Source organism: Microcaecilia unicolor, chromosome 6 (genome assembly GCF_901765095.1).
Source record: "Microcaecilia unicolor chromosome 6, aMicUni1.1, whole genome shotgun sequence".
Taxonomy (NCBI): Eukaryota; Metazoa; Chordata; class Amphibia; order Gymnophiona; family Siphonopidae; genus Microcaecilia; species Microcaecilia unicolor.
In genome coordinates, this window is record NC_044036.1 from 71827087 (window position 1) to 71839188 (window position 12102).

General features: G+C 45.6%; 2 protein-coding genes across 2 annotated transcripts in view; both read left to right on the plus strand.

Annotated features, from left to right (window-relative positions):
• BRDT (bromodomain testis associated) overlaps positions 1-1641 on the plus strand; it is a 296166-nt gene extending 294525 nt beyond the window's left edge. The window contains 1 exon segment of the mRNA XM_030206522.1: positions 768-1641. Coding sequence (XP_030062382.1) covers positions 768-836 — 69 coding nt within the window. The 3' untranslated portion in view covers positions 837-1641.
• Positions 1642-9077: 7436 nt separating this feature from the next.
• EPHX4 (epoxide hydrolase 4) overlaps positions 9078-12102 on the plus strand; it is a 62613-nt gene continuing 59588 nt past the window's right edge. Inside the window, exon 1 of the mRNA XM_030206724.1 lies at positions 9078-9530. Coding sequence (XP_030062584.1) covers positions 9288-9530 — 243 coding nt within the window. The 5' untranslated portion in view covers positions 9078-9287. The remainder of the gene's footprint in view (positions 9531-12102) is intronic.

The following is a 12102-nucleotide window of genomic DNA, read 5'->3' on the forward strand; positions in this document are numbered from 1 at the left end:
CATATACAATTTGCTATGAACAGATCTTACTCACAAGTTAACCTGACCGTTTATCTAATTTAGTACTTCTTTAAAGATCTAGGACTGAATAACCTTTTTTAATGACACTCAGATGCTCCCTTTCTAGATTGGTTTAGGGGTGCAGATTGTTTCATTTTTTTAATCTTTCAAAAGCCTCAGATTTGTGTTCTCAGTTTAGTCTTATGCTTAATTCAGTTCAGTTTATATCACACTTTAGCTAGAACTAACTTTCATGTGTCATCACCTACTAGTAGATTTCAGATGTTCCCATTTTTGTTTCCATGCTACATCTACATAATCCTTTTGCAAGCATTGCAGTCAGAGAGATTCTTTTTGCATCTTTCTTCACTTATCTTCACCATACCTCTGCTATAGATCCTCATTAGGTTAGTTTAGTCTAGCATCCAAGACTGCAGCTGAAGACTGAAAACAGAGCAGGAATAAAAATGACCTGAAGATAATCCAAAATATTTATTAAAAGGGACTGGGTAACTATTTCTCCATGGAATATTTATAAGTTTATTATTGTATGTATATGTTTCACCCAATTAAATATTTCTCAGATAAGTTTTACCCTTTAACTTTCTAATTATGTTTGAAGATTATGCCGCTAGCTGAGTTTATGTCAGGAATCAAAGCCCTTATCAAGTAAAATATCAAATCTGGTCATGATGCATCAAACTTGTGCATTACAAGCTGACTTTTCCACTTTAAAAACTTTATTTTGGTTTCCTTTTCTCCCCCAGATGGCAGGAACCATTGATATGAACCTGCAGAGTGATATAATGGCAACCTTTGAAGAAAATCTTTATTGAATGCTGAAAAAGTTAATTTTGAGCTTCTTTACATTAAAAAAAAAACCCATCTGTTAGAAGTGCACAGTGTCTTAAGTTACTGCCTTTAAATAAATGACATCATGAAGTATATAATAGTGTTCCTGATGGGAGTGATCTGGTGCAAATTCTAGATGCAAGAATAGAGGAGCACAAAGCTAACATACAAATGAGTGTCTCAAAATCTGCTAAACCTGTATTTTTTAAGTGCCTGTAATACTGACTGATTTCAGCAATTAGTGCACTTGTAGCTTTAAATAAATCTGGCAGACAAAAGCATGGAACCACTGTTTCTTTAGATACAAAAGCATGGAACTTGGTCTCTTTGTTGATGAACATTTATCCAATGTATTATGTATCTCAGCTGCATTCTAACACAGTTATTGCCAGTATATAACTTGATATTCTTTAAAGTATTTTATTTAACTGAAAGAGAAGCCACTGCCTCAATAACACTTTGTCATACAGCTGGACTGAATATGCTGTCTAGAATTGGAAGCATGTGCCTAAGTGAGTATTTGTACAGTATTTAAGCAGCCTATCACACTTGAATGTTGGCCATTGCCACTGATCTGCTTTTCACGTCACAGGCATTGTATTCTTAGCATAGAATTGAATTGTAAGTTGCAGCAGATTTCTTCTTTAAATCCATGATCGTAAAATGACTTGAGTTCTAAATAGGCTATGCGCTTTCTAAAACTTACAAATAGTTGTTTATTTTGTATTGGAATACTTGAATGTAAGATTACAAAGGTAGAATATATTTGTATTTAGTTTATGATATGTTGGGAAGGCAGTTCAAAATGGTTTGACAATCAACAAATGATTTGTAATTTATTTTGAAATATTACAGGTTCAATTTGTGAATGCTGTACAGTATACAACTGCTTTATTTTGTAATAAACAGTGATATATAATTTGCTTTAAACAAAGTATGGCTTTTGAATTTCTGTGTGAAGTTTCAATTTTGCAATTCAAGCTAGCAAAATTTTTCCCTAACCTCTGATTTTGATTTTAGATCCAAATCCAGAGGTAAGGGCAAGTTACAGTCAGGTACACAAATTATTTCCATGTCCCAAGAGACTTACAATCAAGGTTGTACTTGAGGCAATGAAGTCTGAAGTGACTTGCCCAAAGTCACTAGGCATGTCAGGCTAAGAACTCTGACTTCCTTGGTTCCTGCCATGAGACAAACGCAGGAGTGACCCAGGGAATGAATCTGAGGAGACCGGAGTTAAAAACAAACAATAAAAAAAAAAGAAGCTTTATTGCAGTATCTAAAATTGATGACTGAAGTGACCCAACACAGCCATGTTTGGGTAGAAATTATCTGCATCAGGGGTCCAAATGCTCTGTGTGGATACAGCTTAAGCAGCAGACTCGATATTCTGTAATACAAACATGCATGTTTCTCAGATACAGAGATGCAGTATCCATTCTTTTAAAAAAAAAACACTGGAGGTGAGAAAGGTGTGGGGCTGCACAGCTTAGAGTGAACATAGGCCACCCCCCTTTTTGCCTGCACCTAGGGTGGTTTGCCCCCTTCATCCCACCCTTAATATGCCACTGCAGGGGTATTTGACATGCATGCCCCTCAACTCTTGTAAAGCTGCAAATTTTTGATGTAATATAGATGTAAAACCAAAGATAAGATGATAACTTTTTATTGCACTGACTAAATACATGTTTTGACTAGTTTTCAAAGGCAATACTGCCTGCTTCAGGTCAGATATGAGCAAAAGGTGGCAATATCAGAATTTATAACAACATTCCAATGACAGTCTCACAGGGAAAGGTAGGGCTGGATCATGAGAAACAGGGAGAGATGGCTGGGTGATCAGAAGGTGACAAAACAGTATAATTTTAAGGTTTATAACATGATAGAAAACCCAGATCTCCGTTGACTTCTTTTGCTGGTGTGAAAATATTTTATCATCTTAACTTCAAAAGTCTTATATTCCTGGATTGTTTTAAAATCTCTTCTTAGTAGAGGCCGATTGAAACCAGGTTTTTCAGTTTGGCCGAAACTGAAGCTGATCCCAGCCCAACCCCCAAACAGGAACAGCCCCTACTCCCCCTCCACCCCCTGAAGGGAAAGCGCTTCCACTCCCCACAACCCCTTCCAGACCCAGCTGTAGACCCTCCCCCCTCCTGGACCCACCTGTTGCACCCCTGCCCTGAACAGAAGGTGCCTCCAACCCTTCCCCCTGAGGAAAAGGAGCACCTCCCAGACCCACCCATAGAACCTCCACCCCATACAAAACCTCCCTCTCCCCAGAGAAACCCCCTCTTGGACCCAGCCATAGGCTCACCCAACTTCCCCCCCTTCAAGAGGAGCCCCTGTCCTGGACACATCCATAGCACCCCCCATCCAGGCCTACCATATCCTTGGTGATGATGTGGCTAGCTGGGGCAGGAATGATCCCCAGTCACTCCTGCCCATGTTGGTTCCAATCTCATAACTGCTGTCTTGCAAGACTGTTGCAGAAAGTCCTGACAGCCATTTTAACCAATAAAACTGTAGGCCAGGGCACACTTTTGTTCAGGTGGTGAGGGAAAGGAGGTGTTCCTTCTATTCAGTGATAATAATGGAGTGGGGGTTGCACAGCACAGCTTCAGTTTTAGCTGAAAATGCACTGGCATTTTCAGTTGAAACCAAAACCAGCCCAAATGCCACTATCGATCTGGTTTTGGTTCCAAAACCGAAATTCAGTCAGCCTCTAATTCTTAGTACTCTGACCATAAAGTCATTAGCGCAGTGCTCCACTCTTGCAAAGTATTCTCTGACAGATATAGATGTGCCAAGTCACACGCATTTGCCCACCTCCTCCAACTCGCATGCCAAAGTGCCCTTCCCTCCAGTATTGGCTCTTCTCTTTCCCCTCCCCCCATTCCAGCATCTCTCTCCCACTCCCCTCCCAACCCAGTTTGACATCTCTCACTCGCTTCCCCCTCTCATCTTCCCCTGGTGTCCTTTAAACTTTACCGCGATCACTGGCAGTAGCAACAGCAGTGATGAAAACAGGCTACCTTTGGGCAGTCAATGAGGCCTTCCCTCTTCTGATCCTGCCCCTCCAAAAATAGGAAGTAGAGTCAGAGGAGGTGGGACTGGCAGAGGAAAGGCCTAGCAAATGGCCCACAGACATCCTGTTTTCAACATTGCAGCAGGTGCTAGCGATTGAGGGCAAATTTAAAGGACTGAGGGGAAGAAATTGGATTTATTAATTTGATATACCACAATTTACATCAGTGTCTATTACAATGATCAAATGAGAGGGAAGTAAGAGATGTCGAACTGAGGAGGAGGGGGAGCAATAGGAAGCAGGTCAAAGATGCCAAACTGGTGTGGAATTGAGTGACAGATGCCTGAGGGAGGGAGGAGAGAAGTAAGTGACAGATGCCAAACTGAGAGCAGGAGGAGGAGCGAAATGAATGAGAGATGCCCTTCTACAAGGGAAGAAAATGATGCCAAGACCTGCGGGGGAAGGAGGAAAAGAGAGAGATACTGGACCTGCAGGTATGTGTGTGTGGGGGGGGGGGGGGGGGTAGAGAACAGGAGAGAAGGACATTTGCTGAATTCCAGGGGAGGAGGATAGGAAAAAGGGAAGAGGGAGAAATGGACAGGGGAAGGGATAAAGATAAGGGAGAGGAGATAAACACATGAGGGAGAATGGACACAAAGGTGATATTGGACAGAGCAAGAATACAGACGCAGAGTAGAGCAAAATACTGGACAGGGTGGAGAGTGACACGGAGGGAAAATGGATGGTGGACATTGACAGGGAGAAGAAACGCCAAATGGACAAAGAGACCCTGGCAAGAGAGTTAAGGGAAAACAGAAGAAAACAGAGACTGGGACCAACATACTTAGAAAAATAAAGTGACCAGACAACTAGGGGCATAACAACCATTGAGTGAGCCCAGCAAAATGCCCAGGGCTGCTCAATGGTAGGGGCCACCTAAAATTGCCATCTCCCTTCTTCGCATCTTATCACCCCTCCCCCTGTGCTCCACCTCTGCCCACCACTCCTGCGAACATGCAGCACCAGCGGCAGCGCTGAAGGCTGTTTTGTCTGGCAGGGTCTTTGCTGCACCTGGCCCCTGCTGCTCACAGGAAGTTGCATCAGAGAGGCAGAATGTGTCAGAGGAAAGGCCCTGCCAGGCAGAGAACAGCACTGAGTGCTGCCTCTGCCACAGGTTTGCAAGAGCAGCAGGGGAAGGTAGATACAAGCAGGGGCGTATCTGGAATCCGGCGGTAGGGGGGGCCAGAGCCAGAGAGGGGGGGCACATTTTTGCCTCCCCCCCCGCCGCCGCCGCCGCCTCTCTCCACCCCCTTCCCGCCGTCAACCCTCCCCCGCTGCTTACTTTTGCTGGCGGGGTCCGACCCGCAATCTCCATATTTCGGCTTCCTCCGTGGCCATGTGCTTCCAGGAAGTAACGCTGCAGCGCTGATTCGTTGAATCTAGTTCGGCGTCTGACGTGCTGGGACGTCAGACGCCGAACTGGATTCAACGAATCAGCACTGCAGCGTTACTTCCTGGAAGCACATGGCCACGGAGGAAGCCGAAATATGGAGATTGCGGGTCGGACCCCGCCAGCAAAAGTAAGCAGCGGGGGAGGGTTGACGGCGGGGAGGGGGGCCAGGGCGAAATCTGCGGGGGCCCAGGCCCCTGTGGCCCCACGCAGATACGCCCCTGGATACAAGGTGGAGAGACCCTGGAGTGTCAGGGGAGAAGGGATCAGATGTTATATGGCAGTGTCGGGGGGGATACACCACCGTGGCAGCTCTGTCTCTTGTTGTTTCTTTATTTGTGCAAGCTCTGCATTGCATTACATTCAGTACCTGATAGCTTAGGAGCTATCAGGCAGTGTATGTAATGTGGTGCCCGTGCCTTGTGCAGTAAATGCTGGAGAGATTCTGGACATGCCCCACAGCTCCAGAGGGCTCCCTGTGGGTCGGCATGTCTTCTCTTCTCTCCACCCCCATCTGGCATCTCCCTCACCTTCCTGGTCTAACTTTAAAATGCATTTTGCTTCTCAGAGGGTCACCGGCGTGACAGCAAGTCAAACATACTGCCTGCAGCTTCTTTGGCTGAAAATTAAAAAGGAGAAGGGTGTGAGAGGGTGAAATTTGAATGGACAGAGGCAGAAAAGAAAAAAATGGAGGAAATATCTGAAAGGGAAAAATCAATATGCTAGAGACAAGTGTAGTGAGCAAATGGAACAAGAGAGGAGTAAAAAGAAAAACTGACCTCAGACACTGGAAAGAGAATTAGCAGAAGACAAACAAGAAAGCAGAAACAAAACTGGGACCAGTGGCGATCCTAGGTCGGCTGCCACCTGGAGCGGATTGCCACAGCGCACCCCCCCCCCCCCAGGATACAGCATGACACCCCCTCCCCAGCGCATTAAGCCCCCCCCCTCCCGGGTGCATTCTTGGCTGCTGGAGGGTGCAGAGAGCAGCCGCGCGCCTGTTGGCTCCACTGGCTCCCTGCTTCCTCTGCCACGGAACAGGAAACCGGCGGAGCCGACAGGCACGCGGCTGCTCTCTGCACCCTCCAGCAGCTTGCACCCGGGGCAGACTGCCCCCACCGCCCCTGCTACGCCACTGACTGGGACCAAAATGATTAAAAAGCAAAATGTCCACACAACAAAGGTATAAAAAAGTGTTTTATTTTGAATGTATTAACTGGAATATGTCAGCCTTGGGATATGCCAGCAAAAGAACAGCACAAAGGGCCTTTAAAAACAGAAAGGAACAACGTTCTTTCATCCAAAAAAAAAACTTTTAATAGTGAATTTTGATTGAAGGAAGACCCGACACGGGTCAGGAGTCTCCAAATAAAACGCAGAGCTCTCACACATCAGCAGTGTAAGTCTCAATAGGACTACTGATGAAAGAACGTTGTTCCCTTCTGTTTTTAAAGGCCCTTTGTGCTGGTTTTTTTTTTGCTGGGACTTCTTCTGTACTTGGTTCCCTCTCTGTTACGTTATAGGCTTGGGATATGTGCATCACAGATGGTTTTTGTATTGTATTCAGTGGCGTATCCAGATATGAGCTGGCAGGGATCCCCAAGACCTGCCAACTGAAGACCTCTTTCAGTCCAGCAGCCAGAAATCTCCAAGCTCTGCAGCTGGTATCAGTATCCCCGAGTTGCCACTACTGTTCCCTTCCCCCCCCCACCACACATGTTCAGTTTTCATAGGGTTACCTCTTTTTGAGGACATGTCTGGGCAACCAGGTGGGTTTTGGCAATCTGCCCGTTTATCCGGATTTCTGGACAAACGGGCAGGCTGGTGGGCGGGCCGTCCTGGACGGCCTGCCCACCTACCCGTTTGTCCAGAAATCCAGACAACTAGGCAGACTGCTAGCCTCCCCTCCCCTTAGTTACTATTGCCCTGGTGGTCTAGTGACCTCTTCCGCCGATTCAAAATGGCCGCCAAGAGTTGAAGTGACCTCGCAAGACTTCAACTCTCGGCGGCCATTTTGAATCGGCGCCGAGATCACCAACAGAAAGGATGTATGTAGGGCAGCGCTCCAGGCAAGAAAGAGGGGGCTCTTTCCTGCCCCAAAGAGGTCACTAGACCACCAGGGCAATAGTAAGGTAAGGGGATGGGGAGGGGGGGTGATGGGGTGTGTGACAAGGGGCGGAGCGAGGGTGTGAAAGGGGGCGGGGTGGGTGTGTGGTGGGGGCAGGGCATGTGTCTTCCTTTTTGGGAGACAAAATATGGTAACCCTAAGTTTTCATGCATGTGTGAAAGCTGAACAGGCACGGGGGGGGGGGGGGGGGAGAGAGGTGGCAGCAGCAGCAGCAGCAGCAGCAGCAGCTCTAGCTCTGAAATACTGCTGCTGGCTGCAGACCTTGGAGAGTTTTGCTGGCTGGACCTGGAAGTGTTTATCAGCTGGTGAGGTATGAGGATCCCCACCAGCCACAGCAATGGAGATGTTAGCTTTGGGGGGGGGGGGACCCTAAGCCAGAAACTAGGACCAGGGGGAGAGGTGCACGCACTGCAAAGGCAAGCACATGCACTGTGTGAGACTGCCTGAAAAATAGGCACCAGCGCCATCAGAAGTCCATTTGGGGGAGCAGTCGCTCCCCTGGCAGCCCACCTAGCTACGTCTCTGCTCTAAGCCCCCCTGCTCCCCACCACCTTTGTGGTTGTGCCATTGATTGTGTTCAGTACAAAATGCAGGGCATTTTGGTTTTTATTTCTCCAGTTTTTCTGTTTAGCTTCTTGGAGGGCCCCAATTCAGTTTTGGTGTTCATATTTCTAATTTGTGTGTGATTCCTTGTTCTGTACTTGGTGAAGATATGTGTTTTGTGTGAAGAAGTAATTTAAAGTTGATTTAGGTGTGGTAGTAATGGCGGGTGGGGAAGCGGGAATCAGGGGAGGGGGTAGGGAGGAGAGGGGATTGGGTACCCCCTCTTTAATTTCTGCCCTGGGCACCGAACACAATATCAGTTGCCCCTCCCTGGATACAATGAAGGAGATTGGTCAATTTTAGGTGTGCTCAGCACCCACTTGCACCTTTAGAGCTGGTTCCTCTTTCAGCCCCCTCAATCATCTTATATCTCAGCTTCTCACGGGCATCTATCTGTCTGCTTTCAGAACAGAAAACAAGTGCCTCAGGAAGCTCTTTCTACCGTCCCCACCCCATCCCATCAACAGAGGGAGGCATGATGCAAAATGAGCTTCTGCAGCCTGTGTACAGTATCACTAAACTAAACTGAATAGGAAGCCACCGGCCACTATTCTCTCCCCCCCCCCCCCCCCCCCCACCCCCTTCAAGTATTTTTATTGGCTTCAGTGCAAATAACAGTCAAACAGCATAATACAACTATTGGGCACACAATTCAGACCTATACAGTATAAAACAATAAAAATAATTGAACTTAAAAAATATATATACACATCCAAACACGGGCCACTATTCTTGACTGCCTGCAAATAAGACTTCCATTGCCATTGCCAGCAGCTCGCGCGCAGTGCACGAGCTGCCGCAGCCTGTGCGCGCCCTCCCTCTTCTCACTATATGGCAAAAAGACAGGTTGCGTCTCGCGCTTGCTCTGCGATTGCCACGTGCCGCCGCAACACGCGCCCCCTCTTCAGGCCTTTTATATTTGAGCTTCCTCCCAGCGGCGCGGCGTGCGCTTGTTCCGTGCACTGCACGTGCGGCTACCGTCCACGCGCCCTTCTCATTGAGCTGGTTGGCGACGTCGCGCGTCTATTCTGTGCAAGGCTGCCTGCCGGTTTCCATTATTTCGGTGATTGGTACTGTGCTCTGTCTCTCCCTCACTCCGTTCCTCGCCACTGCTGCAGTGCTGTTATCCCGATTCCCAGGAGAAGCACGTCTATCTTTCTATTGATCAAAGTGCATATAGGAAAAGAGGAACTGTACAAAGTGCTCTGGTTGCCTCCTGCATTCCTGTAATGGCGCAGTTATTTGACGATTTGCAGTTGATACTAAGTAGATTGGTGGTGAAAATTCGGGCACTCGGCTTCTGGGCTCTGGTTTATAGTTACTGTGGGATCTGTGCCTCCGTGGCTGTGCTCAAACTTTTTTGGAGCATGGGAAGGAGGCCAACCCAAGCGTTTCAGTGTAAGATCCGAGAGCATCCCCCTGCCTGCCTGAATGACCCGTCCTTGGGCACTCACTGCTACGTAACAATTAAGGTAAAAAGCCGTAATTGTATGTCTTTTAGGTGACAGCTGCGTGCACTTCCCCTGCCAGTAAACAAGAAAGCAGGACTTGACGAAAGTGTAATAACGTGTATATCTAAAGTGATCTACCTGGTCAGAAATTTTCCTGCAAATTCTTCCATTCCTTGCGATATATTTTCCATTTTCAAGTTAATATTGCAGCACTGTGATTGTTATGAGAAAAGCAAAGGACAGTAGAGTTATTTTTGTATTTACTTCTTTATTTTAATTTAGTCTCCTATAATAGGAGAGGCTCTGGGATGATCTATGCTAAAAGGCAGCTGTTAAACAAAACCAATAATGCTATTCGAGTTTCTCTCTTGTGTTGACTAGTGATGCTTTGCTGTGCTTTAGTAAACATGCAGGCTTCTGCATTTTTCTTGTCAAGCACGACTCTCCTTTGCAGGTCGCCTTCTGCTTTTGTGTATTCAGCCTCACGTCTGTGGAATGATAATTTCAAGCTGCTCCTGGCAGGCAGAAGAGCTGCAGCTCCCCGAGGTGTTTTCCTTATAGTGCTCATAAAGCATGTGGATGGAAACCATGCAGCAATCACAACAACAAAACCCTTCATATTCTGAGGAACTTCTAGGGAAAAAATGTTCCACCAAGCACCTTTAATAAAGTTCAGTCTGTAGGGAATGGTGTAGAATAGTATTGCTGTAACTTGTTTTTATCCATAGAATTCAAGAGGGTAATTTTATAACTGGTTGCCTCAAAATGAAGGCTAAATAGGTATTTCCCACCTATTTTATAAAGTCAGTGGGCTCCTTTTACGAAGCTGCGGTAGAAAGTGGCCTTAGCATGCTCTTACATGGTTTTTTCTCGCATGCTATTCTACTGTAGCCATTATTTTCTGAATTAACGGGCATGCGCTAGTGTGGCCATTAGGGCTCGCATTCTAATCCCTTGCTATGCAGTTAGCAAATAGCAATGTAGCTGTGCTGATTAGCACAAAAAACGCCCACTCTCTGCTCCCAGACACGCTCTCTCCGCAGTAAAATAACATGTATTTTTTAGTGCACAGTTTGCTAAATGACCACAGGGCGCCTCAGCACATCCCATGATAAGCCCTTTTAAGTTGTGATAAGCACACGCTAGTGCTTACCGCAGCTTTGCATTTGCATGTGCTGCGTTTGTAAAATTGTTCTTACCTTCGGAAGGCTAAGCTTGGTCCTATCAAGGAGTGTTATGCAAGTCCCGTTTTTTCCTGTGAGATGTGAATTGCACACTTGTATCGCTTAATAGCACTCGGGGCAGGGGTGGTCAACCTCAATCCTCGAGTGCTGCAACCCAGTTGGGTTTTCAGGATTTCCCCAATGAATACGCATTCTTGTTGATATTATCCGGGTTCACAATCTAAATAAAAGTGGTAACAATATGTCTCACTGCTATAATCAACCACTTTAAATTCAGTATCCTCAGAATAATCTACTTTATGAAATTCAAACACAATATTACTACTAAATACTAAGCTTGTGAATGCTGCGCCTTCTCACTATCAACCACTACCTCTTACTAAAATATAATAAATGCTTGATTATTGTTTATAGCTTGTCAATGATTAGCTGTTCAACTATTGAAATGAATGAAGATCTATATTTCACTAAACAATGTCCCTTAAACGCTCTTGGCTCATTGAGGTACTCCCAAACAAACTCGTTAAACTCTGTTCATTAGGTAAGCACCATTCTCCATCCGTCTGAGCAATATGAAGCAATCCATTCAAACAAAAATGTTCTCCACTGCATTCAGAAATCCATAGTTACAAGCTGTTCACTTGCTCACTGAAGTTTCTTTAGAAAGACTTGCGCATCTGAGCTCTACACTGTGCCATGTTTCAGGAACTGAGACTGAAACAAGATCCCACATGACATACAGTCAACATAATGCTTAGTATTCTAAAACTATTGCAATGCATTCTTATCTCGTACTTTTACAAAATATTGAAAACATTCCATACCTGTTAACATTTCCGAAAATACTCGGACCACTGCAGGCTATATGCTCAACACAGCAGTGATAATATTCCACTCACCAGCCATCTGGATCATCCCCGGAAATGACGATATTTAAACCTCACTATCAACACCCCAATAAAGCCCAATCCATTTCCTTATTCAAACCCATAGGTTCCACCGATTTCCAGGCGTAAATAAACTTCTGTTCTTTACGTAACAAATATTGGGCAATATCTCCACCCCTGCTCAAGCTTACTTGTAACAAAACAATGAAACACAGATCTGTAGGTAAATGATTGCACTGGTTCCAATGCGAAACCAAAGGGGCCTCTCAATGGTTTAACCACAGATTACTCAAATGTTGAGCTATTCTAAATTTAATGGATCTAATGTTCTGCCCTTATATACCATTTCCCACATGGGCAACTATCCCATATACCACATTTTTCAAATTACAGTTTGTACATACTTTCAACCAAAACTCCATGAAAGAATTAGGAATCTGTGCTTTCTTCTTCAATCCATAAGTTACAATAAATACGCTTTCCACATTTATCATGTCCGGTCAAGTATTTTGGGAAATGTTA